Below are 27,062 nucleotides of genomic sequence, written 5' to 3'. Positions count from 1 at the left end.
TGTAATAAAAGTATTCAAGCTATCTAACAGGTTTTTTCTGTTGTTGGTGGCGGTGGTTGACTGGTTATTTAGAGGTGTTCTTAGAGCCAAGCATTTGAAACACATACATTGGTCTGGACAGCCAATTAAGTTTGGTCATGGCAGGCCTTCACACAAGAGTCAAAATAAGGCTACTTTCATTTTCCATATAGGTGCGAAGTAATTTGCATTCCAGCATTCTTTTCCCCTCATTAAAACACCACCTTAAAAAGAGCGATGCAAAAACTTCTGCTAACCTTGTGTTCATTAAACACATACATACACACAAAAAAAAACTGCTAACAAAAGCAACTAAAAGGAAACAATTTTCTTTTTACCAGCTTATGTAGGCTTGAGTTTAGCTTGTTCTAAACTGTCTCAATGAGCCAAGAAAATAATACAAGCACAGGAAAGTACCAGTCCCCCAGAAGTCGCACTAACACAGCATAGGGAAAAAAGAAAACAGATCAAACATCCTGTTTGTTTACAATCTAAGCTCTCATGCAGCAGGTCTAAAAGTTTAGCCACAGGCATTAAGTCTAAAATCAGCCCAAGTGTTTGGAATGCACTTGATCACAGCAGCGAAAGAAAAGTGCATTGCAATCTCTGCAGATGAAGAATTTAATATAATTTCGTTCAACTTCTGGATCTTTTCTGCAATCGCTGCATCGACAACACGTTAACTTACATTTATAGACGTTTAGGAAGACAGCATTACATCAGCTTACATCGCACTTAGAAAGTCATACAGCTTTTGGAGATAATTTTCCCATACTGATCTATGAAGGCACGAATGCGTCAGCAAACCCGGCCGCTACACACATTATCTGGCCATGCTGCACAGACACACCAGATACCCTCAGACAATGGCAGAGTGTGATTAATAGTCACGGCTCCAGCTTTTTTTTTTTTTTTTTTTCCTCCTTCCTTAAACCTGCAGAACCAAACGGAGCTAGTTTCGACGCTGATACAATCAGCTCCCCAAACACTGCGTGGCTGTTAGCAACCTTTATCACCGTGCGGCGGGGTGGGGGACGCCGCTGCCCCACAACTCCTGACAGCCGCGGCCCTCCCCGCCCGCGGGGGTTAAGCTCACGGACGTGGGGCCCAGGGGAGGAGCTGGCACATAGAAGAGCTGAGAGGGAGGAGGGAGGGAAGGAGGACGGAGCTGCCCGCGGCCCGCTCACCTGCGGGGCCACCTGTACGCGCCCGCCCTCCTGGGGCACGGCGCCCGCAGGTCAGCAGGGACCAAAGATATCTCCGGGGGACAGCTGACGCGAGAGAACGCGAAACCAGCAGTGAGCACTTTAAAAAGGAAACATAAAATAAAATGGAAAGCTCAGAAAACGCCCCCACCGCCCCGGCCCCACTCAGTGTCACGGCTCTCCCCGGCGAGGAGGAGGAACGAGAGCCTTCCCCGAGCGCCGAGAGGGCACCCCGCACCTCTTTGCCCCCTCGGCGAGTAGCAAGCTTCCCTCCGCAGCTCTGCGAACGGCAGGGGGAACGGCTCGGCGGACGGGGGCGCTCCCGCCATGCTGCCCGCTTCCTGCCGCGCCACAGGCGGAGGGACGAGGCGCCGGGTCCCGCTCCGCGCCTGTCAACCCCCGCCCGCCCATGGCCGCTCACCTGCCGCCTGCCCTTCGGCCGCCAAGACACCGACGCCCTTGCCCGCGCCGACGGTCGCGGCGCTCCCGGTCCGCAGCCTTTCCCCGCTCCTGCCGCGGCCTCAGGAGCGGCCGGAGCCGCCGCCGCTCCTGTTTGGGAAGGAAACGGCCACCATGTTACTTTCTCCCCCGCAAACGCCTACGGGCGGATCCAGGCCCGCCCAGAAAAGAGGCGGTGGCGGCGGCGGCCGGAGCAGGGGAGCGGCTGCTGCGGGCAGGGGGCGCCCGAGGGCGGCGGCGGGGCGGTGTCAGGCCGAGCTCGGAGCGGGCAACTAGGCCGCGGCTGGGAGCTTGGGGCCGGGGCTGGGAGGCGCGGGGTAGGAGGAGTTGTGTGGGGCTGGGCGGATTAAGTGGGCGTTCCTCTCTGAGCTGGGGTTTGTGTGTGTCCCGGCCAGGTGTTCTCTGCCGGGGATGGTTGGTGACAGGGCTCGGTGGGTCGTTTTAGCTGCCTGCTCAGACAAGAGCATTTGCTTCATAGGTGGCGCTTCTTAGGCAAATATTTCTGTGAGGGAGAAAGGTGTATGGCAGTACTTGTTTATTAGGGCTGTACTTGTTGAGAGGGGTATTTCTGAGGAGGTTGGGAGTTTATGTTCCAGAGTGTTCTTAAAATCACAGACGTGTTTGGGTTGGAAGGGTCCTTAAAGCCCACCTAGTTCAGTCCCCTGCCTTAGGTGGAGCTGTCCCATACCAAATCATGCTGCCCAAGGCCCCATCCAGCCTCATCTGAAACACCGCCAGAGATAAGGCACCCAAACATTTGTGGGCAGCCTGTTTCAGTGCCTATCAGTGAAAAACATTCCCTGATACCTAATCTAAATTTCCCCTCCTTTAGTTTGAAACCATCTCCCTTTGTCCTATTGCTATCTTGTCCCTCTGTTGCTGATCTCCCATCCCAGAGCCAGCAGAACGGCACTTTGCAATCCTTCCCTCAAGAGACTGAATGGTATTTTTTGATAGGGTGACTGATGCATGAATTTGCCTCACCAGTTAGGTGGATTATGCTGCATCCCCCTGGCCAGGACTGCTATGCTCCCTGTTCAGGCAGATGACAGCATGCTGTCATGAAAGCTTTCTGGACTAGATAAATCAGAACTGCCCTGCCTTAACAAGCCAATGTCTGTATTATACATAAAATATAGTACTTGAAAGGGATTTTTTTGTTTTTCTTAGTCCAGATCATAGCTGTGAAGGAAATATTAGGGCCATATTTAAGGCTAACATGTCTCCCACTAACTGTTCATAAAAGTGCAGAGTGAAGGTTTCTGTCTACATCCAGCTATATAGAGGGATAAATCATATGAACTACAAGGCAAAGACTGTTTCAGTAACTTTTCTTGATTTCATATTTATGAAACTTTGTAGGGTGCTCTCTGGAAGACTATGATTTTACAAGACTTTTATGGCAACATCTCTGAGCATACCTTGAATTCATTAAGACACTAAGGCTTGGTACTGTCATCTGTATTGATCATATTGCCACCAGATACTGGAAATGAAAAAAATACACAAACTAGAGCAGTGTTGCTTGAAATTCAGTGCAGAATCATTAAGGTAGGAAAAGACCTCTAAGATAATCTAGTCTAATGATGAATGCATTACCACTATGCCCACTAAAGCATGCCACTCAGTGCCACATGTGCACATTTCTTGAATACCTCCACAGACAGCTTTCAGCCTATTCCAATAACTCATCACCCTTTCTAAGAATAAGTTTTTCCTAATATCCAATCTGAACCTTCTCTGGTGCAACTGAAGTTGGAAGTTTTCGTTCCTTAATCCAGTTCTTTACAGTCATATGAATTACAGACATGATATTGAAGACCACGTGATCTCTGGCCTTTGGAACTGTTGTATGGAGTGGACGTTTTGTCCAGAAAATGGATAATGGAAATGAAAGAAATGTTCTCAACAGCTGTGCTAGCTGAGATGAGTTCAAAGAAATGCTTGAAGCAGTGATTCAGTGTAATATGTGCAAAATCCTTGTCATTGTTTGCTTTTGAATAGCTGTGTATGACAGAAGACTCTGAGATTTAAGTGCTTGATCTTATTGTATAGCTTGTCATGATTTCACCATGTATTACTTGAATTGTAGGATAGAAGGGAACTGAAGATTCACTTGCTCTTCCTGGCTTTCATTGTTTAATCGGTGACATACAGAGACAGGATGAACATACAGTTATTGTTGTACATTGCTCCAGCTAAAAATCTATATCTGATTCACTGAAATTAGAAGTGTAACTGTAGTTGACAACTCCATTCCAGCAATTCCATCAGTCCATGTATGAAATTGTCAGAATTTCACTAGCTGTTACTGTGTTGCAGTATTGAATACCTAGTCAGACAGGATTGCCTTGCTAGAAGGCAATAAATACCAGCCAGGGAGCAGAGACACTCCTTTCTTTACACTGTCTTTTCTAAATACCTATCAGATGCTGCTTGCAATACTGGCTTAAACTGAGGAATGTGTTAGAATTGTTCATCTAAATAGCCGAGTTATCTTCTCTGCATAAAGTGTGTCAGGATTCGTTAAGATTTTTATCTTCCTTTCTCTCTTCTTATTTTTTAACTTACCTAAGTCTTTTTGGTCATGTTGAATAATATTATGTCATTTTGAATTTATTTTTCAAGAAAATTCATTTACTTGAATTATTTCCGTAGGCTCTGAAAATTTTCATAATATGAAGTTTCCATTGTTTTTGTTAGAATAGACATCATGGATACCTATATTTGTCTCATTTGGACTTCTGCTATAAAATGAGGATAACAAAGAGCATTGAACTAAAGGACTATGAACTTGATTTAGGTTCTGTTACACTTATAATCACTTTATATTACGTGAAGTACAGCTACATAAAGTAACAATCAAGGTAAGGAGAGTATTCTATCAGTTCATATTAAACAGAAGATGATGACAGTGTGTGGAAGAGAGGGTTCTCAGTCCTTGAGAAGTACTGTTTTGCCAAGATTGTTGGCATTTTATATTGAAAAGAGCAGTGCTAAATAAGATATGTACATTGGTTAGTTTAGAAATGTAATAATTTCAGGAGGGAATACAGAAAATGGCTTCAGGAGATGTCTTACAGAGAGACTGAGTGGTCTTGCTCAGCTTGCCGTATGGTCTGGGTTGTCTTGATTAGAATAAATAAGTACCTTCACAAAGAGTATTCAGGGCTTTTTCATCAAATGAGGCATAAGAAATAATGACTTGAACATGATGGTGTACAAATTCAACAGAGAAATATTACATACTTTGTTACTGTATAATAAACAATAGAACCAAATGAAAATGTAGATATTTCATTTCTGAATGGTTTTCTGGAAAGTGTTGTTTACTTGTGTAGACTAAAGAAAGTTATATGAGTTCATGGTTTTTCTTGGCTTTAACATCTATCATTAGCTCCCAACATTCAACTTGTTTACTTTGAAATAGAGCCTGCGTAACTAGCCTTTTGTTATCCTGGTGAGGACTGATTGAAATTGCATAGCACAGAGCAAAATTCTTGTGTTATTTATCCTTAAAAGCAAGATAAAAGATATGTGTAGAAGGCTCTGTAAACATCAGTAGTGTGTTTCTTGTTAAAACTTCTGGAATACTGGTGGAGATGGGCATGCTCTTACAAAACTGAACAAAACAGAAAATGAAATGAGGGGAAGCATGCAAAAACATTACCATTGTGTTATGTGTTGTGGCTTAACACCAATAGGCAGCTAAGCACCAACACAGAACCTCTCTCACTTTCCTTCCTCAAAAAGGACAGAGGGAGAAAAATACCAAGGAAAAGTTCATGGATTGAGAATTAGATAAGGAGATCCCCCACCAATTATAGCCATGGGCAAAACAGACTCAGCATGGAGAAGGTTAGTGTAATTTCCTGACAATTAGTGATAAATGAGAGCAAACTAAAATCACCATCTTTTTCTATCTCCTCCCCCCAAGAGACTCTGTGAAACAGGGATGCAGTCAGTTCATAGTGCTTCATCATTGCCACTCTTTATCCTCACTCTTCAGTCCTCCTTTGTGGGGTCTATTCCATGGGATGCAGTACGTCACTGACAGATCCAATGTGAGCTTACCACAGGCTGCAGTTCTTCAAGACTTCCAGAAGGTACCTTCCAATCTAAACCATTCTGTGATTTTGAAACTGCTGCAACATCAATCTGTACCACAGGACCCCATCCTTCAGAAGGAAACTGCTCCAGCATGGGTCCTCTCATGGGTGGCAGCTCAGTTCAGGCTTCTGTTAAAATAGCAACATCATCATCAACAACAACAACACACACACACACACACACACACACAAAAGCCCCACAAAAAAACTCCTTACCTTTATAGTAAATTCTATAAGTGGACTTAGAAGCTAAGTCCACAATTGGAATTTAGATCTGGAAATATCCACCTGAGACCTTTCTCTTAAAGGAAGAACAATCATTCAGTGAGAATAATGGAGTTTGGTCCCAAGGTCCAGAGAATATGTAAATATGTGAAGTGGGTGTGTATGTGGTTTTATTTTTCCTCTAACTGATCCTTTTCAGTTTAGTAGGGTGCTTTACTGGGAAAAGAGTGGGAGGTCAGATGTGAAAGGCTGGGTATACAGGCAGGTTTGTATGTAGATGTAAAATGTTTGATCTCATAGGAGTGTTGATCTCATTGAAGTGCAGAAGTGATTCTCTTTCAGTGCTCCACAAGTAAACAGCTAGCTGAACTCTAACCAGCCATTTCGTTTTCATTGGTTTTCACAGGGTTTACAGGTTTTGTTTTCATTTGAACACAAAAGACTGCAGCTTTCCCAGAAACTTGTCTGCTCATTTTTTATACCTCCTGCTTGTAACATATTTCTGGCATCAGATGAGTGAGGAATGAGGTAGGATATCACCCTACCCAAGGTTTGTGTCACTGGCTCATGGGTGACTCAGGCTTTCATCTGTCCGAAGTAAATAAACAGAGATCTCTGCAGTTTACCATGGGTGGTGGTTTCAGTTATGACCTTAAAAGTTTGTATTCTTTCTACTCCATATATTTCTTTTATTTTCTCTTTTTCTCTTAGAAGAGTAATTGTTGTTGTGCTATTTTTTAATTTTTTTGCTTTATCTTTGTTAGTTTTCAACTTCTCTCTCAATTTTGTTACCTATCACATGGCCAAGAGACATCCTAATTACATTATTATTTTGCTGTTATTTGGTGATGAAATATGCAGATATGCTCCATATGTATGTTGTTTATGCATATCTTTTCAGAAACTACCAAACATTTGGTAGGCAAAGCATGTCCCAAAAGCACCAGAAATGCACACAGCCATTGTATTTCTAGTTCTTCCTTATTGCTTCTCAAATAGCTTGTATAAAGAGAGTAGAGGTGCTTATCCCTTATCTCTGCTGATTGCAACAGAACTTGAGGGAATGCTGCTTTATGGAGAGGGGAGGTCAGATTTGGAGTTAGGAAAAGATTTTTCCTCAGAGAGTGGTCAGGCACTGGAATGGGCTCTCCAATGCAATGGTCATAGCACTGAGCTGCTGGAGTTCAAGAAAGGTTTGAACTATGCTCTCAGAATATAGTTTGAATTTTGGATTGTCCTGTGTGGAACAAGGAAGTGGACTCGATGATCCTTGTGTTTCCCTTCCAGCTCAGGATATTCTGTGATTCTATGAATCCCAAAATCTCTGTGTGCTAATTATAGTATTGCATAAATAATGTTCTCTCTAACATCTGCAGAAATACCAAGATGAAAACACAACAAACTGTTTTAAGTGTTCGTTATTACTGACTAACCAGAAAACTTTGGACTGAGGTAGAAAAGTATGTCTGCTATAATATCATTTTCAGACTTAAGTGTCACGTGAGTTTGTGCATGACACATTGCAGCCCCCTGCTAAGACTTTGTTTCGATCTGAGATAATCTAAACACATACAAACAACAGATTTTCCTTCAATTATCTAAAAGCAAATGTTTTATAAATAAAACAGGTAAGAACAAGAAGAAATATGTGGTTAGCACTGAGTAAAATACATTGATTTGAATTAGTCCAGAAATGGCTTATGTTTCTCTAGTAAGGCAGTCAAACTTGCTTGTGTGTTGCCTAAGCACAACAGGGTCAAAATAATTATATTTAACAGAAAACACAGACTGTTGTCATGTGTTCTATGGCAATCTGTAGAAGTAACGCTTCTAAGGTATTCATTGCAGTACTGTGATATTCACATATATTTTTTAATGTATGTGTGATAAAAGCTCAAGATTTATATGTATCCTAGTATTCATTGACATATCCATTAATTATGCACTCATTTTTGTTATGCTGGTTATGTTTAAAATGACTGAATGAGCAATTAATACTTCATTAAGATCTTTAGAGATGCAGAATCAAATAATAGATCAGGAAGGTCTTGAATATCTCCGGAAAAGGAGACTCCGCAACTTCCATGGAAGACCTGTTCCAGTGCTATGTCACCCCCAAAGTAAAGGAATTCTTCCTCATGTTAAGATGTGTTCCAGTTTGTACCCTTTCCACCTTGTCCTGTTCCTTGGCATTACTGAAAAGAGCCTGGCTCCATCCTTTTGACACTTGCCCATATTTATAGGTGTAGATAAGATACCCTCTCAGTCTTATCTTTTCCAGGCTCAGCAGTCCCAGATCTCTCAGCCTTTGCTCAAGAGAGAGGTGCTTAATCATCTTTGTTGCCCTCTGCAGGACTTTTTTTTTTTTGTGGTCCTGTCTTTCTTGAATTGATGAGCCCAGAACTGGACACAGTACTCCAGATGCAGTCTCAGCAGGACAGTGTAGAGGGGGAAGTGAACCTCCTTTGTTAAATGATTTAACTATGAGGTCGCCCTGCATAGAGTCAAAAGTTGTATTCAGTGATGCTGATGGATCCCTTCCATCTCAGTATATTCAATGGTTCTCTAATTCCTGTTATGAGTTTACTACTTTTCTTTCAAACACTACATTTTGCTGTATTAATGGCAATGCTAACCTGTTTCTCAGGCCTTCTCATTCCCTTTGTCTATCCTTTTTTTTTTTTTTTTTTTTTTTTTTTTTTTTTTTTTTTTTTTTTTTTTGTTTTTAAAAAGAAAATGCTCAAAAATTCCCAAGGAAAGAAAATTGCTGTAGTAGAAGATAGAATATATGTTAAGCTATAAACCTGTTCAACAGAACAGTTAATAAAATGTTTTATGAAGTATCTTGTGATAAGTTATTGACTTACTATATTCATCTCCTGATGAATTACCAAGCAGGGAAAAATGGAAAGGTTATCTGCTTTCACGTACAGTCTAGCACAGAATTGCCCTTCTGTGGAACAAGTGACTAAACAAGTAGATATCATAATTCAACTGGGTTTTTTTTGTTTGTTTGTTTGTTTGTTTTTTTAATCCTTTCTAGACAATGTGTGACTAAGCCTGAATCAGCCCATTCTTTGGAGACTTAGCATCACAAGATAAAAGCTACTAATGTAGTAAAAGCTACTAATGTAGTAAGTAATGCTAAAAAAATCTTCCACACAGATCTATCACTATTATAGAGTTATAGAAGCATAGAATCGTCTGAGTTGGAACCATCTTAAAGATCATCTAGTCCAATTCCCCTGCAATGAACAGGGACACCTATAGCTGGATCAGTTTGCTACAGCCTGACCTTGAATGTCTTCAAGGATGGAAAATCCACAGATTCTCTGGGCAACCTATCCCAAGCTTTGCAAACCTTACAATTAAAAAAAATTTTAAAAAATTTAAAAAAAATTAAAAAAAAACCCTTAGATCCCATTTAAATCTCTTTGAAATAGTTTCCCTTTGTCCTGTCACAACAGACCCCACTAAAGAGTCCGTCCCCTTCTTTCCTATAGCCTCCCTTTAGATACTGGAAGTCTGCCATCAGATCTCCTTGAAGCCTTACACAGTTTGAGCAGCCCAAGCTCATTCAGCCTGTTTTCAAAGGGGTAGTGTTCCATGACTTGGAATATTTTTGTGGCCCTCCTCTTGATGTGCTTCAACAGGTCCATATATCTCCTGTGCTGAGGACTCCACATCTAGACACAATACTCCAGGTGAGGCCTCACCAGTGCAGAGTAGAGGGCAGGACTCTTTCCTTCAACCTGCTTCCCACACTTCTTTTTATGCAGCCCAGAATACAGATGGCTTTGTGGGCTGTGAGGGCACACTGCTGATCACGTCCAGCATGCTATCCTCAAGTCCTTTTTGGTAGTGCTGTGCTCAATCTTTTTGTGCTCCAAATTGTATTAATAGCAGGGTTGCTATAAACAAACAAACAAACAAACAAACAAAAACCAACTGTCAATTAGTGCATAGATCATTGAGTGGACTGTATGAAGGACTTCATTTTTTAATCCAGAGGAAGTACGTTGCACAAGTAACTGACATAACAGAACAAAGCTTCAGTAAATAAAGCAGAATAAAATTACCAGATCTACACCAATGTGAAGTTATGTAGTTCCCTAAAACACTGCTAATCTTTGCCTACTAAGAATTCTTCCTATTATTTAAGTTATTAATAGTGTAAAAGCCAGCATGTACTGTTCTTTGGGACAGCCATGCTAAATACTGACATAGCTAACTCCAAGGCTAGTAAATGTTCATGAGCTGTTGATTGTATGAAGCAAGGCTGCTGGTATTTCTCCACAATTGTTGCTGTCTCACTATCAGTGTTATTTTGATATGATGGCGTGAATAGCTTTAATGCATTCTAGTGAGTTATTTTTGTATAGTTATTACATAGAAAAAAAGAGGCAAACAGGAAAATCGTCTCCTTTCTGACCATTAGGTGGAGCTAAAAATCCTGCAAATGGAAAAGTTGATTACAGTTCATTCTTTAAAAATTGCCCCGCCTCTATTTGTTCTTTATATGCTTTCAGATTGCCCTGGTAGAGTATGGCCTTTCTATATAAGCTGTTCACAGTAAACTTCAAATTTCAATTCAGTTTCTGTGTTACCTAGAAAGCTGAAAATGTTTTCAAAAATCCCATAATAAAAATCGTGAGACTGAAAATCCATTGTTAAGCTGTACTTTCTAGAGAGTGTGAAATATCTATCATACTGTTAAAGCACCTTGTGCTGATCTATGTTGAAGGCTTAATATGATGCTCTCCAAAAGGAGGATTTAAGCATATTTTGTTGTGTGTTCCACACACTGGTGCAGCCTCATCTTCGGTACTGTGTACACAAAACTACCACAATATAGGAATATAAGAATAAAACTTAGCATCCAAAGAAGGGCTATGAAAATAGTGAAGGTTTTAGTGGGCAAGACATCTGAGAAGAAGCTGAGGTCTCTTGATTTGTTCCACCTAGAGAAAAGGAGACTGAAGGAAGGCCTCGTGATGGCCTGTATCTCCTCGTGAGGAGAGTGAAGGGCACTGAGCTCAGTTCTCTGGTAATAGTGACAGGACCTGAGGGAATGGCAAGGGGCTGAGTTAGGGGAGGGGAGGGTCAGGTTGTGTATTAGGGGAAGATTCTTTACCAGAGTGCAGTTGGGTACTGGAACTGGCTCCCCATGACTGTGGTCAAGGGACTGAGCTGCTGAAGTTCAAGGAGTATTTGGGCAATGCTCTCAGAAATATGTCTTGATATTTGGGTGGTCCTGTGTGGAATGGGATTTGGACTTATAATGATCATTCCTTCCAGCCTGGGATTCTGGATCTATGATTCTGAATGGTAGTGAGATCCCATAAATCAACATGTTTACCTATATTATTTTAAGTTAAATTAATACTTTGTTAAGTTAAATGAATATGTTGCTCTGAAAGTAATGCCACCAATTTATTGCCATGGAAACAACAACAGGTACAAGGAGAGCAATAACACTATATGATAGAGCAAATTCTCAGCTACAGAACAGATAGGCACTCTTGATTTCATGATGTGACAGCTGTATATGGCCATCCAGAACATGGCTTGTCTTTCATGTTGCTGTCATCACTGCTGAAATGCACCACCCACTGCCTCACTGTGCTCAAATTCACTGTTTGGTCTCCAAAAACTCTGAGCAAACATTGGTGGATGTCAGTGAGTGCCGTTTTTTTTCTCTGTGAAAGTATTCAGTGGCACCCTTTTACTTCATCCATACTTCCTTGTCCTACACTGCTTTGTCAGACTGCCCCTTTGCTGTCATCTGTCACATGGCAACAAAACATAATGGAATGCTGGCAGGAAGGTTCAACCTCAACTGCTGTACCACCAACATCTGCTTCTGATGTTGTCAGCCAACATAATAAACAGGAGGTATTACTTTCAGAGCAACCCATGTATTTCATACATCTCTAGTTTGGGTTTCATATATTCCACATGTCTGGATTGCTGTTGTCTTCTGAATTAAATGGACCTTGATACCTACCTATATTTCTGATGTAAACATTTTATTGAGGGGAAAAATTAAATTGATTATGTGGGAGTTCTTAACACTTAAAGTGCATTTAAAATATATTAAATTATGTTGATGTTACTTGCACTTTGTATGAACAGAATGTTATTGAACAAAGATTTGCCTAGAACAGCGGATTAGAATCTGAAGTGCAACTGTCCTAGTTTTATTTGTAGTTCACAGAATATACAAAAGTATTGAAGCAAGGGAGGAAGGGGAGGATTTGTGGCTTACAGGATTGGTTCTTCTATGTGGTACTGGGAGGAGGCCTGGCAACCGTTATATTTTACACTCATTTTACATTTTACTCATTTACATTTTACTCATTTTACATTTATTTCTGAATGACTTTCCCTTGAACTTTTCTCTTCCTTTTCTATGGGTTGTATGCTTCATATTCTGTTATGCTGAAGTGTATGGAATTGCACAACAGATCTCTTAATTTCAGATGAAACATAGCTCAGATTTGTGATTGATAGTGACAGGTTTTATGCTGTGTATCTTCTGCAGACTTCAAACGAAGATGATGTTACAAAATTACTGGTAAGATCAGCTCTATTGTTGCATAGTATCTGAAGACAGTCAGAAGAATTGACTTAAGAAACATTTCTCAATCAAAAAATCCATCATCCATCCATAGATGGAAGTGTCATGAAGTTCAGGAAGAGTAAATGCAGGGTTCTGCACTGGGAATGGAGTGTAAATGTTGACTGGAAGTTAAGTGTCTGGAGAACAGCCCAGCAGAAATTGGTCTGGAAGTGCTGGTCAACAGCAATCTCAACATGAGCCAGTAATATGTCCTGGCAGCCAAGAGACCAAACTGCATTTTGGGATGCATTAAACATAGCTTAGACAACTAGCCAAAATATGTAGTTATCCCACTGTACTTGGCATTGGTGTGGCCTCATCTGGAATATCACAAGCAGTCCAGGTCTCCACAGTGTAAAAAGTATGCAGACATACTTGGGTACATCCAGTGGAAGGCAATAAATCTGGTTAAAGGGATGGAAGGCATGTCTAGTGAGAAGAAGCTGAGGAACCTGATTGGAGAAAAAGAGTTCCAAGGGTGACCTCATTGCCCTCCACAATTTTCTGAGGATGGTAAAAGGAAGTGTCTGTTCTACTTGCTGTCTAGCAATAGGATGGTTGCACTGGCTCAGAGCCATGTTAGGAGAGGTTCAGTTTAGATATTAGGAAAAACCTATTTACTGGGAGGGTAGATAGACATAGCAACAGACTTCCTAGAGAGACGGTTGATGCCTTGTTCCTGGCTGTGGCTAAAAGATATTTGGATAATGCTTTAAGCTCTATAATTTAACTTCAAGGAAGCTACAAAGCAGTCTGATGGTTGAACTCAATGATCCTTGAAGGTATCTTCCAACTGAAACTACCCTACTTTACACCCATCCTTAGAAAAATATGAAGAATGCTACTGCAATCATGTTGAATCTGTATTGTGTACACAGTCTACAAAGGAAATTTTAAACACAGCTGTCTGAAACATCCTTTCTTGAATTTCAAAGGCAAAACTGAGTCTTCACTTTGTTTCATTAGTCTTGAATACTCTTCCCAATAATAGCTTAAATGAATGTGAATGTGACTTTTATTTTGCAAGGCAGGATCAGAATCAGTGAGGTACAATTCCATGCAGAACATACATATATCATGACTTGATTAGATAAGGATCAAAAGCAAGGGACTGAGTTTAAATCTCGTTCCTGAGCTAATGGACAGATGGTAAGGGTGTGCAGGCCCCTAGGATGTATTTCTCTCAGCTCTTTCTCTCAGCGTTTCACAATTGTCTCTTCCAAGGCTGCACAGTTTCACTGAGTAGAGCAGATCTTGAACAAACACAACTAAACCTCTCTTTCAGTGCAACAGAAGAAAACTGCGGAGAAAATGTTTTCAGTGCTAGTCAGTGCAGTTAGAGTCTGCTAAGAAGGTCAGGCATATGTACCATTCCTGCCACTTATCAAGAAATTATTGCAGCATAACAAAATTATTGTCCCATCCCGTAACTCTATGTAAAATGCTGATCTCTTTTTATGTAATACATCCTTTTAACAGTGCACTTCATCTAATCTGTGAGTTATATTCTTAACTCTCTTAGAACTTTGCTGAACTGAATCTACAAGCCGAATCAAGCTTGTTTAATTGGTTCACTTAACATTTTAAATGCGAGCACTATTGCTGAAATTTCATGAGCTCTAATCTGAGTCAGACAAGTACTGCTTTCATATACTATAGTTTGCTTTCTCAGTTTATGAATACCAGCCATCTTGCAGCATAATATTTTTATGTTTTTATTCAGCTGTAAATCAACCATTATCTCCAGTAATATAAGAAAACCATATAACTGTTATAGAAACAGTGTGGCCTTCAAATACTGCCAGACTTATGCAGTGCCTTTTGGAGTCTCTGTTTGCTTCTTGAGATATGTTGGGCAGTTCACTTCGTCATCCTTGTGCTATTGGAAGTTTGTAAGGAAGACCACCCTAATTTATGAATCTGATTCCTTTTTGTTCGTTTGTTTGTTTGCTTGCTTGCTTGCTTATTTAAAAGCTTAAGGGTATTGGTTGTGATACAAGAGACTGAGAAAGTACAAAAAAGGAAAAAAGAAAAAGAAAAAGAAACTAGGGGAAAGATCAAGAATGAAGCCCAAGGCACTCCTGGTAAATATATCTGGCAGACTTGCAGTGCTGGTCTGACACATCCAGTCATGTTACTGAATAATAATGCCACAGAATAGGAGGCAATAAGGTCTGCTGACTCACTCAGGAAGCCTGCTGACTGCTGACTCTCTGACTCACTGTTCTTTCACGGACAGGAAAAGAGGCTCCTTAGGAAAAGAGAAAGCCAAAATTTGCTGAATAGCTGAAGAATGTCACAGAAAAAGCAGATTTATTTGTAGATGTAAGCTGTAGGACGAGTATGGGTTTTAACCTTACATGACGTGCAATTTTTGTCTGTTTTAATGTGAGTTTAATTAGAAGAGTTACATCAGTGATGGCAAAAAACAACAACAAAACCACCATTCTTTGAGACAAAAATGAAAAAGGTGGTGAAGCCTGGGATTTTTTAGGTGACAGATAGAAATAGTAATAATATCCTTGTAAAGAATGACTAATGGGGGTTTGACCTGCTTAAAATAACAAGGGAAAATGCTGCCCACAGAGTACTTAGCAGATATTTAGAAAATATTTGCAGAAAAGGAGTGCTGGAAGCCTTCCCTTAGCTGGCTTGGGAAGGACAGATATTCAAATGGATCTGTATGTACCTTGGACTCAGTGCATGTTTGCTGGGCTTCGGATGAAAAAAAGAGCCAACACTCTCAGAGGATTCTGTTTGTTTGTTCTTTTCTTTGTTAATTTTATCACTATTTGAACGATTCCATCATTGTTATTAGACATCAGCTTTAATTCTTACATGGGGAAAAAAAAAGTCACAGCCTTAATGCTATTTACTTATCAAGCAGCTAAACTGGGGTGGATTTCTCAATTTATTAGCCCAACTTTTCTAGTGAAAAAAAAGGAAGAGATATCCTGTTACCTCTTTTTAGCTAGCATGTCATAATCTAGGCCAGTTTCCTCTTCTTCCCTTTTGTAGCATCCTTCTGGTTTTAAGCTTAAGTATAGAAACCTTAAGTATCTGGCAGAAGCAGAAAGGCTCAAGGCCAACTTGGAGATGGTGCAGTTGTTGCCTGGAGAGCACTGCTGGGAAGCTCAAGCTTCCTGTGGAGGCTGATATACAGTGTTTCTTCAGTGCATGGCTCCTACATGAGCTGCAGCTGCCATTACAAAGCCCTGCCTATGCTTGCCTGTGGACCCATTAATCTAGTCTCAGATGCTGACTTATGATGCGCTAGCCTTGTGTTGGACTTTTCTCGTCACTGTGGACTTGCATGTTGATCAGTGAAAACCTTTACAGAGCCTGATCATGACCCTAATTTTCTGATTAGCATTCCTGTCCTGATGTTTGCCTCATGTCATCATCTGATCTTGTCCAGTGCCCCGGGCTCTAGATTGATACTGCTACTCCTGGTCACATCCTACTCACCTTGTTCAGAGGCTGTGAAACAGCTTTCTGGCTAGCAAGCTTTGGGGATTTCCCTCAGCTCCCAGCTCCCTCCATTAGAGAGCAGATGTCCCATACTGCACAGTTGCAGATAGCTGCAGTCCTGAGCCTGGCTAGCCAGACCTGCAAGTGCAGGGATTCTCGCACAGTGCTTACATTTACTAAGGGCTATGACTTCTTACTTCATGGGGTATAGGACCAAAAGTAGCTCCTGTCAGTTTGGTTTGCATTGGTATACATGCAGGTGTAGATGTTTGGGCAATTCTTTTGGTGTTTAAAGCAGTCAGACTGCTAAGTGTCCTGACAGAGAACTGTGCCTGTAAATATGCCTGACAGAACAATAAACAGTGAGTATCCAAACTCAAGGAATCAGGATATTAGAAGTCAAAGTTAAGTCTGCTTATAGCAAACAGCTGAACTAAAAGGCCAGGCTTTTAAGGATACACCATATTTTCAAATATACTTTCAGGAGGTTATCTGCACACAAAATTCCACGCCAGCATCAGCTGAGGGTGATGCCCTTACTCTCCAGCAGAGACTGAGTGTTCCATTACATCTGTCTTTTTTGTTGTCAAACTGCTATTACTTACATGATGCATTATATGACTGAAAAATGCAATTCCAACAACTGTGCTTTGTTCTTGCTCTTGTAATTCAAGCTGCTTTTACCCTTGACCTGAAATCTTGCATGAAAGCTGTTATACAGTCTTACTGACAGGTGCAAGTCAGCATCTATTGTTCATTTGGTTACACAATAGGGCTTTGCAAACAGTGTCAGGTGCTATGTAAAGCCTTCATGCAAAGTTTTGATTTGAAATATCTGTTTCAAACTGAAAATCTGGGGAAAAAAAAAACTAATCACATCCACTGTTTTACTTTGGTGACAAAGTGATTCTACCAGGTTTTGTTCCATGGTGATTACCGTTTGGGATGAGAAAGGCACAGCCTAATTCCATTTCACCCATGTTTGTGAGAAAGATTGTTGTCCCTTATTAAATGTTACAGCAGTTTCAGATCTATCAGTTGAGCAGCTTGAGTGAATATTCACTCATTAACACACAGGAATTGGGGTGAGATGAGTTAACAAAGTTATTAAGCTATCAGCAATAGCCTGCTTTACTGTGATGGAAATAGATTGGGAGGTATTACACAATTGGCTTATTGGGCATATCTAAGGGGGTATTGACTGACCTCACAAGGAACAGTGAATTGCTGCTATGAAGCAGCAGATTTTCTCTGTTACTTTGTATGCAACAGAGAAATACGACCTTGGTGGTTTCATCAGCTAAAACAACTTTCAGTTCCAGTGAATTTTACACATTTCAGAACGCTGGGTCATAACATCCTAAAACAAATGTGGGATTGCTCTCTTCCGTAACAAATAGGGAATTAATATAGTTTACCCATTGTGAAATGGATACATCAAGTTATATAATTACTGTGCTATCAGTGGAAAATAATAAAGGATGATGACAGATGGATTTTCACACTGTTGTTATGGATAGCAAGATAATGGATTAATAGCAAGTCAACCAGGAAAGAACACCGAGTACCTTAAATTTTTAGAATGAACTTCAGAAAACTGGCATAAGAGCAGAACTGCTTTCACTTTCATGAGTTCAGCTAAGCTTATGGAGATAAGATTTTTTCATTCTGTTTTTTCTTCTTCAGGTCTTCATTATGGTTTCTCTTACAGTCTTGGATGGTCATGGGATTCCTGTTTCTTTACTCCTTTTGCTTTAAGAAGAAGAAAGAGCTGGAAAGAAACAACCTTCAGTGCCTATCTGTCTTACCAGCTTTCCTTGGCCTTCAGGGCAGAGAGCATTGAGAAGCACCTTCCCACAGACTGAGTTTCTTGTCTGCCTGAACCTGTTTAAGCTAGTGTAACTGATTTTACCAGAACTGAATTAAGAAATACCCGCAGGGAATATTTGCTAATAAATCTAAGGACAAAAGAACTTCACATAGCCATATAGCCAGAGGAAGGCAAGCAGATAAAGAAAATATCTTCTTCCACTGCAAAGAGAAGGATGCTGGCTGCAGTCTCTTAGCCTTCACTTACAACAAACAAACAAACAGAAACAACAACAAAAGCCAAGAACACCAACAATCAAACAAAAGCACTCTAAAAATAATTTGTAAAATCACTGAGTCACACAAGCCAACCAATTAAGAGCAAAGATTTTCAGTCTCTTACTAGTGAAAATCTGAAAGCCTTTTCATCATTATGATTCATTTTGATTTAGTTAGTCTGTATGAAGAATGTTTTGTTGCTCAGATTAAGAAAACATTCCCTGCTACTATGAAAAAGACAGATACAAAAGTGCTAGTTTAGATACAGATGCCTCTTTAACAGGAACCTTCCCATTTATTTCAATAGGCATTGATGCAATTCCTAAGCATGATGTTACCCAGCTGTTTGCTGTTGATGAAATAAGATCCCTTGTGCAATGTTAAGAAACAAACAAAAAAAAATGCAAAGACAGAAATCATTATTAGATCAGAAATAAATTTAATGTGTGAAGCTCTGTAATTCACCATCCACTAGTATAGGAGACCTTTACAACAGCATCAATATAGAATTAATGCCCAGAAAAACAGCATTTCAGAACAGCACTTGCACTGTCAAGACTGCTAGAGGGATATCTATGATGTCTTCGCACATGGAAGCTTGTAGAATGACCAAGGCAACATGATCCACATGACTTCTGTGGTAGTTAAAAGTGGAACTGTACGCTGTTGAAGTCCAGAAATAAAACAGCTGCTCCAAAGCATCTTTTCCATAACTCTCTAGCCCATTTCAACCACTGAAGAACACAGCACAGATATTTGGATTGTATTCTCTAACAAAGACTTCAGTCAGAGAGAAATTTAGGACCTGGGGAATATTCAAAACTGAATAGTGAAAAAGGAATTCAAGATCGTTGCCAAAACATCTGTTATTTACTGACCCTTAATAAATCAGATTTGTTGTGAAAAACATTTTTTTTTCCAACAGTCAGATTACAGGAAGTGCAGTATTCCTCTGACGGGTACTTCAGGCTTGTGTTCCAGCTGCACTGTTAATATCTCCTGGCAGAGGCCTGTGTGCTCTGTTCTTTAATAAAATCTGTTGCCCTTATGCACATACCCAAGAAACAAGTCTTACAATCATTAAACAGACCAGCTTTCACTTGATTGAATTCTGTTTCTCTAGTCAGGAGAACTCACTTTCTAGTTCTCTATGATTGGTAAGACTGAGGTTGTCCACTGTTCCCTTACTCCTCTTTTTAGTTACTCCTTTTTCATCTGAGATGCTATCAGAAACTGGGATCTGGTTTATTAGGTCTTTAATTCTTTGGCTTCTTGATATTCCTGAGCCTCTTATGAATTTGTTGGACAGACAAAGAATCATAGAATTGTTTTAATTGGAAAGGACATCCCCTGAAATGAACAAATGATCCAAACTTTCCCAGAGACTGAATCTCACTGAGAGCATTTTGTATCTATGTACTGATAAGAAATTGAACTGAACATTTTTCTCTTATGGTTTGTAGGATTGAGACACAGAAAGCTAGAAATCAGCTACTGCTATAGCATCAGATACTAAGTGTCTAATTTGGGCCTGCCTTTCAGTAATGTTTAATAAACCAGAAACTCCATCTGGCACTGAGGAAAGGTCATATTATCTCCCAGTCCAGGTTTTCCCATTAGAAAAAGGGCTACACGTGTTACAAAACACAGTAGGATATAAATCTAAAGCAGTTACATTAGCATTATGGGATGGCTTTGCTGCAGTTTTCGAGCACAGTTAGTAAGAGGCTGTGTTTCTGAACATCAGAAAAGCATTTGGAAGTAAACAAGCCATTAAGCTTAATAACATTCCTCTGAATTTCTAGGTAATATATAGAGAAACAAAGTAGCTAGTACCAAATTCTATTAAATTAAGGAAGGTCAACACAGGTGGATTCCAGTTCAACAGCCTTATGCTCCTGTCTCACTGAGAGACAACATTTGCTGCTTGGAAGTCATGTAGATGTGTTAATGAAATGGGATGCCCAAGCTTACATGCCATGCCTCTCAGAGGAGCTAAGGAATTTGAGAGGAACACCATGGTAACACTGTGATAAAAATCTTAAGTGACCAGTTTTGTATTTAGACAGTAAGCCTGGAATAGGCCCTCTTCATTTCCAGTGACTTTTGAACCTTGCTCTGCTGATTCTCACTCCACTGCATCACTGGCCAGAATACATCATATCATGTACACGTGGAATAATTCTGAGCACTCGTGCCAGCTCTGTGCAATACAGTTCAGCAAGCTTGTAACAGCTGGTTTTAACAACAGTGTTTGATTTAGCAGGTTGGTGAACTGTATGCTAAAGGAAAAGGTGAGTCATTGTTTATCGATTGTGTCAAAGCAGCTAAATGGAGTTTAACCAGAGTTAGTTAATGTTTCTATGTATGTTACATACCAGTAACTCTCTTAAAGACAATGTTTTGTCAAAAGCACACTAGGTAGGGTGCTCAATTAGTATGTTTTAGCTAATAGGTAGCTAGTTTATTAAAAAAAAATATAATAATAATAATAAAATAATAATAATAATAATAATAAAATAATAATAATAATAAAAATTAATATTAATAAAATTATTATTATTATTATTATTAATATTAATAATAATAATAATAATAATATTGTAGGTGGAGAATTATAGGAGATAGCTTTTGTGGTAGGGAAGCCTTCACTTGAGAGCATATGAGACAACCGGGGAAAGGGTTCTCCTCTGAACAGGAATGTTCGTCTTTTATCTACCCTTGAGGAAGGGTAGCTGATTAGGCTTCAGTTGAACAGCTTTCTCCTAGAATGTCACAGGGATTGTTTAAAACTTTTCTTTAAAATATTATCTTTGTCAAGTTAGTTTATTATTTAGGATTTAATCCTCTAGCTGTTAGAGACCTTTGTTCTATTACTTTGGCTTGCACTATGTTTAGCTAAGTGCTAAGTGAGAAAATAAATAAAATAAAATAAAATAAAATAAATAAAATAAAATAAAATAAAATGTGTTTTATTTTCTTTAAGGAAATTGAGTAAGACATGTAATGAATAATTCTCAGCCACACCTCATCATACTGCAAAGGTCAGGAGTCACCTGAGAAATGGTAACAGGTCTTGTGGAAAACCCCAGTATCTCACTGTGTGTTTATGAAGGGCATCTGAATGTTACTCTGGCTGTTGGAAGTATTATGTTACACTGACAGTCATCCTCTTGATACACAGAAAAATGTTCCACAATAAATGAACGGAAATATGAAAGTATCAGTTTTTTAAATGAGCTTGGCTTATTAGAGATATTGAAAATATTATCTAAATGAAAAGGGTATATTTTACTGAAGCCGAGTGCAAAGTGTTGCCTGACATCAAAACATATCAATGCACTGTATACCATCACCACGGCCCAGGTATCCCATTTAAATTCAGACTTGAGCTGGGCTGTTGATGTGCCTTTCTTCATTCTTTTTTTTTTTTTTTTCCTACTGCTCCTAAATCGTTTCCATTTCCTGCCTTCACATAAAACATGATAAATCACTCTGCCTTATCTGATGACTACTGGACTTTCAATGGGACCTGCCAGCATCACCAAACTCTCCCTGCACAGGGACCCTGTTTAGACCCAGTGAGACTGCATGTTGCCACCAAGAGCACTGACTGTTCTGGGGTCATTCTTGATTCACAGCTTTCTGTTCTCAAAAGTAACTTTTATTAAAAGTATCTTCTATTATTATCTCTTTTCTGTTGTTGCCAGACCTTGATTTACAAGTAAAACTTCATACAGAAAAAGAGATATTTCTTTACCTGCTTGTTGTCTGGAATGTAGCAGTCTTTGAAATGAAAATACATCTTTAGCAGGGTAATTACCAATATTAACTTATTCGTCAACTCCCTATCCTTCCCTAACACACACTGAAATGACAGTGCCACACTTAAAAATAACTTCCACACCAGAATTCTTTGAAAACTTTCAAGTGTTCTTTGATTATGCTATAAATTCAGGGAAGAGCACTTTACATATAAGCAAAGATGCTATCCATAGGCATAGCATACAATGTAAAACAGAGACATACTGTTGAAATGAGTAGAAGTATTAGAGTAACTAAACTGACTGAATAATGCCTTCACAGCATAATCTAGAATGTGTTGTGTCATCAACTCTCCTTTTGCATCTGTCAAATGCATATGGTAACCACTATTTCATGCAACTTGATAAATATATTTCTAGGAAGAAATCTGTGGTTTAGTCCTATTACCTGTAAAAGCAAAACCAGGACTAAATTATTTAAAAATGAAATTGTAGGAAATTTACCCAGTTATGTTCAAGAGACTTTTTCTGCACACTGTGTTGAGAAGTCTTGAATGCCATTATTACCACCGGTGATAAATATGAACTGCTAAAGTACTGATTTGGTAGTTAGTAATGTGACAGTCTTGAAGAGGAATGAGTCATGATAACTTTATCTAAATACACAGGAACATTTCTGGAATGCTGATTTCTTGAGAAAAGTGCAAAGCATCCTGAAAATGATCACATCTATTTGTTAGTTTTAGGACACAGTCTGGGAATTTTTGTCATTTATTTGCCTTCCAGCTGTTAATAAAATAGAATTAAACAATAATGGGATCATGTAAACATCAGCACAACATTTGGGGGTTTTTTTGTTGGTTTTTTTTGTTGTTGTTGTTGTTTTTTTTTGGTTTTTTTTTTTTTTTGGTTTTTTAGCTTATGATACATGGATAATTGCCTAGTAAGTAGAATATTAGTTTTTCTTTGTGCTGACATGTCATAATGAAGTAATTTTTCTATCAAAGATCAAAGCTAACTGCCACACTGATAACTTTTGTCATGGCCTCACATAGTGTATTAGAACACATGAAGCTTGGAAACTACAGGGCTGTTTATAAGTTGATGAGCATTATAACATGTAAGTCACATGAGATGAGAAGGCCTGCTGTGATCTTTATGGAAGAGCTACATATGACAATAAAACATATTGCTGCTGAGCTTTCCAAAGACACTGGGCAAGGATACGAATTGCAAAAAAAAATGGAGTATAAAGTTAAACACAAAAAACTACTGTGCAGTATGTAGGTATGTGTAATGTGTAATTTACCTCCTGTCACCATCAAGCTAGAATGAGTTCCTCTTCTCCTCTGTCATAAGCGTTCCAGATCTGATGTAGAGGTGGTTTTGTACATATTACATGCCTGCTACACTTTTACTTTCCTTTGTCTTACCTCAAGTATTCATAGCAGGGCTACCTTTCACCTAGTTTTTCTCTTTTGAATCAGCTTTCAGGTTAACTGAGTCACATCTGAAGAGGTGAGAGGTAATGATCATTGAACAGCTGAAAAAAAAAAAAAAAGACACATTAGAAAATCAGTGCAATTCAAAAGGAAAAGGAGCACATGATAGAGAAAACATGCAGATCATTCTGCTCAGAGACCAAGGTTGGAGTGATCTCTGCTTCTGGGCAGAGCAGAATAAGGATGACATTCTCATAAAGACAATTAGTGTGGCTTCAAACAGAAGATCATGTTTCATACATCTGATATCCCCTCCACAGGAGGGAAAAAGTCAGTGAAGATACTGACATAACTAACCAAGACCAGGGTAAACCTTTTCATACATGGACATACAAAAGACTTAACCAAGAAACCAAGATGTAGAGAGACAGCTTAGGTGGGTAAGGAGGTAACTGCAAGTGTAGAGACAGAACTGTGCAAAGCGGGACTGCTAAGCTTAGAAATGGATTTCAATGTGTACAAGTCTATGGGGACCAATGACATGCATTCCAAGACTCCCAAAAAAAAAGTGACCAAGCCACTCTCCATCATATTCACATTTTCATAGCTGTCAGGCAAAGTTCCCAGTGACAGGAAAAAGGGAAACACTACTCACATTTTTAAGGAAGGTAGAAAGGAAGACCAGGGAACTACAGGCTGATCCTCCTGGAAGTTCTATTAAGGTACATGCATGATGAGGAAGTGATCTAACAGCTTCACCAATGGCATCTTATGCCTGACTGATCTAATGGTGGCCTCCTATTAGTAGTGGATATTAGTAGACAAAGGAAAAGCAACTGATGTCATCTACCTGGACTTGTGAAAGCCTTTGACATGGTCCCATACCATATCTTTATCTACGCACTAATATACCATTTGATATACGCACAATACCATTTGGGTTCAAATGGTGGATTGCTCAGTGAATAGTGAATTAGATGGATGGTTGTACCAGATGGTTGCAGTCAGTGACAATACAAGAGGAGGCTGGTCATGAGTGGTGGTCACCAGGGGTTCAACTTTGGACCAGTGCTCTTTAACATCTTTATCAATTACCTGAAAAGTGGGATTGACTGCACCCTCAGCAAGTTTGCAGATGATGCTAAGCTGAGTGGGTCAGTTGATACAATAGAAGAAAGGAATGCCATCCAGAGAGACCTGGATGGGCTTGAGAAGAGGGCTTACATTAACTTAATGAAATTCAGCACAATCAAATGTAAGGTGCTGTCTTAGACTGAAGCTGAAGAGACGGGGAGAAGAACTCACTGAGAACTGCCTATGGAGAAGGACTTGAGAGTCCTGGTGCATGAAAAGCCAGACATGAATCAGAAGTATGCACATGCAGTCTGGAAGGATGACAGTACCCTGGCCTATATCAAAAGAAGGGTGGATGGCAGGATGAGGAAAGTGACTGATTGTTCCCCTCTGTTCTGCCCATGTGAGGCACCACATAGAGAACTGTCCAGGTCTGGGGCCTCCAGCACAAGAAGGACATGAAGCTATTGGAGAAGGTTTAGATGAGTGTTGCAAGTTAGCAACATGACACAGGGTTCTCATGCCAGTAAGATTTCTTTATTGCTGTGATGATCATGATGTGTCTCTCTAAGCAAGGCTGAGGGAGATGGACTTGCTTAGTCTGAAGAAGGAAAACCTCTGGAGACATGTCATTGCAGTTTTCCATTATTTAAAAGTAGTTTATAAACAGGAGGGAGACTGACTTTTTACATGGGCCGATAGTGATAGGGCAAGGGGGGAAGGTTTTAAACTAAAAGAAAGGGAGGTTTAGATCAGTTATTGGAAGTTCTTTACTCTCAAAGTGGTGAGGCAGTGGCACAGTCTGCCTAGAGAAGTTGTGGATGCCTCATCGCTGGAGGCATTCAAGGCCAGGTTTCACGAGGCTCTGGGTGGTGTCCTGTGCCATGCAGGAGGTCTGGAACCAGACGGTCTTTAAGATCCCTTCCAACCCTAGTCATTCCATGATTCTGTGATAGCCTGCCAGCCTTCATGTTGAAGGCTACTAAGCTTCAGGGAGTTGGCTGGAGTGCAGCTGCTGCTTGGGGATTTCAGGTCTTCAGTTGGTGGGTGTGATATGTGGTATTGCTAGTTGGTGAATAGCTGTATTGTTAGCTGGGACAACGGATATTTTACAATACTGTAACATGTGAATAATACGCAAATAAGAGGGAGAGATGATCTGCATATTTTGTTGTAAGCTTTTGCTAGAGGTTTTCTTTTCCTTATGTAAGGAGCCCGGGTCTTGCTTGTCAGTCCAATGAGCAAAGGTGCCACCTTTATCCCCTTCTGGGCAGATAACAACACTTCTTACTGTACTGCTCTGTGTTGGAGGAATTTGCTGTCCTGACATTACTGAGAAGGAGAGGTTTATGCAATGCAACTTCACTAGTCCATATGCATTTGGATTGCTGCCCGGAATGGCTTTCTGTGCAGCTGTCCTGCAGATTGCAGGTTTGCTTATTGGTGAAAAGCAAAGCACTATTAGAAGTTTCAGCACACCATGAATTCACTTGAGTTTGCAGACGCTTCCTGCAATCTGGCTGGCCTGCTGGTGTTCCTGCTTACAGGGAGGTGTCTCGCTCCAATTTACTGGAGGGAGGCAAGGTTCTTTTGTGTATATACCCGGCGTGAGATTAAGAAGCAACGGTTCAAATGTTGGTCCAACCAGTTTATTAAAGTCCTAGCCGTTTTTAGGGAGATGGGGAAGGGAAGGTAGGCGATAGGGAAAGTAGGAAATATAAGCAAGGAGTCTTTGCAGATAGCAAAAGAGATATAGTCACCACCGTGGGTCCAGCGAGGTACACAATAGGTCCGTTGATCTCAGGAACTCGTCTGATCACCGCGGGGGATGGGAGACAGCCAGGGAGCTCCGCAGCAAGCCGGTCCCGGGGTTCTTCCGACAAAGTTTTCCCCTCAGGGAATTCTCCGTCAAAGGTGTCTTTGGGAGTTTGTCTCCCAAGTCCCCAGTTTAGCGAGGGCCTTTTATCCTCCATTTCTGTGAGGTTGTTTTTCTCCTTAGTTTGGTGTGACATACCTGGCCCAACAGATAAGCCAGAAGGGAGTGGTGCCTTTGTTGCCAGGCACAAGCATTATCGCCTTCTGCAGTGGTCAGCTCCTTCGAGCTGCACCCCTGAAGAAGACTGCTTGTCCTGCTTCTGCTTATCTTTGCAATCATAAGCAGAGGTACTGTGGCACAACAACACCCACCATTCACCCTCCTAGATAGTTAGCAGTTGCCAGTCAGAGTATTATAATCAGAAAGGCCTCACGAAGCAAGCTTTGAGACAATAAAAGAAAAACAGTTCCGTCTTTCACAGGAGGGTGGCTCTGGGTTACAAGTGCTGGGTGGGGAGGAAGGTGGACGGTAGTTCCTGATTTCAGACTAGTGAAGCCCAACCTCTTGCTGTATTCCCTGCCCAAATGGACAAATGTGACTCTGTAACTTGTCCTCTCCTGGCTCCGCTCTCTGAGGACCCTGTGCCTGGCCAGAGGTCTGATGGGCTGCTTCCTCTATTAGAATCTACCCTCCTGCTGAGACGCTCGATTGCAACACGGGTAATTAATTCAGCTCCCCAGGCCTGCTGGTGAACAACCGCCCTCCATCG

At 40.4% G+C, this 27,062-nt stretch overlaps 1 protein-coding gene and 1 long non-coding RNA gene across 7 annotated transcripts in view; both read right to left on the bottom strand.

Moving 5' to 3' along the window:
• The window catches only part of DENND4C (DENN domain containing 4C), a 69,661-nt gene extending 67,758 nt beyond the window's left edge, over positions 1-1,903 (bottom strand). For 3 of the 5 annotated variants that reach the window (XM_015849061.1, XM_032441213.1, XM_032441214.1), the window contains exon 1: positions 1,462-1,481. Coding sequence is in view for 1 of the 5 variants with exons in the window: in XM_015849058.2 (XP_015704544.1) it covers positions 707-708 (2 nt within the window). In the remaining 4 variants the exon portion in view is untranslated. Of the gene's footprint in view, positions 1-706; positions 840-1,461; positions 1,482-1,644 lie in introns of those variants that run through there. The other 2 variants (XM_015849060.2, XM_015849058.2) reach the window with 2 other exon arrangements.
• A 2,588-nt stretch (positions 1,904-4,491) lies between these two features.
• On the bottom strand, positions 4,492-26,288 carry LOC107306171. 2 transcript variants are annotated; one of them, XR_001552030.2, is made up of 3 exons: positions 26,238-26,288; positions 23,395-23,504; positions 4,492-5,920 (listed from the first exon to the last, which is right to left on the bottom strand). It is a non-coding gene; the product is annotated as an uncharacterized LOC107306171 (long non-coding RNA). The 2 variants fall into 2 exon arrangements; XR_004305519.1 differs by lacking the exons at positions 23,395-23,504; positions 26,238-26,288 and adding an exon at positions 6,008-9,334.
• Positions 26,289-27,062: the final 774 nt, after the last annotated feature.

This window comes from Coturnix japonica, chromosome Z (assembly GCF_001577835.2).
Source record: "Coturnix japonica isolate 7356 chromosome Z, Coturnix japonica 2.1, whole genome shotgun sequence".
Classification (NCBI taxonomy): Eukaryota; Metazoa; Chordata; class Aves; order Galliformes; family Phasianidae; genus Coturnix; species Coturnix japonica.
Note: the sequence above shows the minus strand (reverse complement) of the source record. Positions and strands in the feature narration are given on the sequence as shown.